Genomic DNA, 1481 nt, shown 5'->3' with positions numbered 1-1481 from the left:
CAAGTTGCAGCTCCATGTCAGCCGGGGGGGCTGAGTGGGGTGGGGGGCAGGAGGGCCCTGAGCAGGAGGGCAGGGGGGATTATGCCAGTGCAGGTCTGGCCTCACCCTGCCTCTTCAGTGTCTCCTTCCCGTAGTAGGCAAAGGTCAGGATCCCAGCAACACAGGTGGTCTGGAGCAGGAACTGCAGCCGGCTGGATGTGCCCCGGTCCTGGCTGAAGCTATGGTGAACCTGTTGTGCCATCTCATCCCCTGGTGCAGCCACCCACTCACCCGTGGCCAGGTTGAACCTCACCAAGTCGTGCCTGTCCCGCACGCTCTGGTAAAAGCTGTGGGAGGTGCCATTGGGAAGGACCTCACAGCCCATGAGGATCTGGATCACAAAGGGGACTGGAAGAGGAGTAGGAGTGCATCGTCAGGCCCAAGGGAGCAGGGATGGAGCTATTGGGAAAATGAGGAAATGGTGGCATGGTGCCAGGGACACCCCATTCTTTCTTTGTGGTTGGACGACCATTTCAGTTTTGCAAGATCCTCCTGGTACCTCCTCTGACAGCCATTAAAATACCCAGGCTGTATCAGGGCCTCCCCAAGCAAGCTGGGATCCCCCCTGCACCCACTCAAGGGGGCATTGTCCAGTGCCAGGCACCACAAGAACCTTGGTGGCCCCAACCCCACCAGGTGGGAGACGGCTGCAACGAGCATGTCAGTGCTCAGCCTCCACCCCAAGCTCTTTATACTCACAGGTCACACTGGTCCCTTGCACCGCAGTGACAATTGTATTGGTGATAAGTGCCAGGTAGAGATGAATAGCTTTTTCCAGGTCAGTCCACTGCTTGGGAGTCAGCCCCTGGCGGGCCCAGGGCTGGTGGAAGCGAATGGGGCAGGTACCACAGTCCATGGCGTGGGTGGGGACATCACCCAATATCGCAGTGCCCTGCATGTCAGCCGCTGTGGTGGTGTCATGGAAGACCATGGTCATCAGCAGCTGAAGGATCTGGGGTTCCATGGGGGGCAGCAAGGTGGGCATGGGGGATGCCATGGGGAAGGCTGCAAAGAAAGCAAGGATCAGTGGTGGGGCAATGCCCACCCCCAACCTTGCACAAGCACCCCACCAGCCCGAGCTGCAGAATCTGAGCCCTCCACACACCGACCAGGGCTCCCCAGGCCACAAAGAGGCCAGGGAGGGGGAGAGGAATGTGCTGCATCATTGCAGGGGAGCCGGAAATGGGCGGATGTGATAGCTTTCACATCCGCCCACACAGACTTCTCCCTTCACCATCTTGCGCACAGAGGTCAACCCCTGTGCTGCCCTATCATCTTCAGTGGGAGGGAAACCCTGCCCTCCCACCCTGGGTTTCCCCACACTGCCGCCTTCCCCCAGCATGGGACAATGTTTAAGCCTCTGTCTATGACTGGGGACTACTGGCGCTGCCTAGAACAGTGCCCCTTCTGCCCCCTCTGCAGCACAGCACCTACTACTGCCC

At 59.5% G+C, this 1481-nt stretch overlaps 1 protein-coding gene across 2 annotated transcripts in view; it reads right to left on the bottom strand.

The window, feature by feature from the left end:
• LOC109302769 (antigen-presenting glycoprotein CD1d-like) overlaps window positions 1-1211 on the bottom strand; it is a 7656-nt gene extending 6445 nt beyond the window's left edge. Inside the window, exons 1-3 of one of the 2 annotated variants that reach the window (XM_019524583.1) lie at window positions 1145-1211; window positions 739-1044; window positions 106-387 (exon numbers count right to left, since the gene is read on the bottom strand). In XM_019524583.1, coding sequence (XP_019380128.1) covers window positions 106-387; window positions 739-1044; window positions 1145-1205 — 649 coding nt within the window. In that variant the 5' untranslated portion in view covers window positions 1206-1211. The remainder of the gene's footprint in view (window positions 1-105; window positions 388-738; window positions 1045-1144) is intronic. The other variant, XM_019524593.1, reaches the window with a different exon arrangement.
• Between the last annotated feature and the right edge of the window lie 270 nt (window positions 1212-1481).

This window comes from Gavialis gangeticus, unplaced genomic scaffold, assembly GCF_001723915.1.
Source record: "Gavialis gangeticus isolate Ggan-Ray unplaced genomic scaffold, GavGan_comp1, whole genome shotgun sequence".
NCBI lineage: Eukaryota > Metazoa > Chordata > Crocodylia > Gavialidae > Gavialis > Gavialis gangeticus.
Note: the sequence above shows the minus strand (reverse complement) of the source record. Positions and strands in the feature narration are given on the sequence as shown.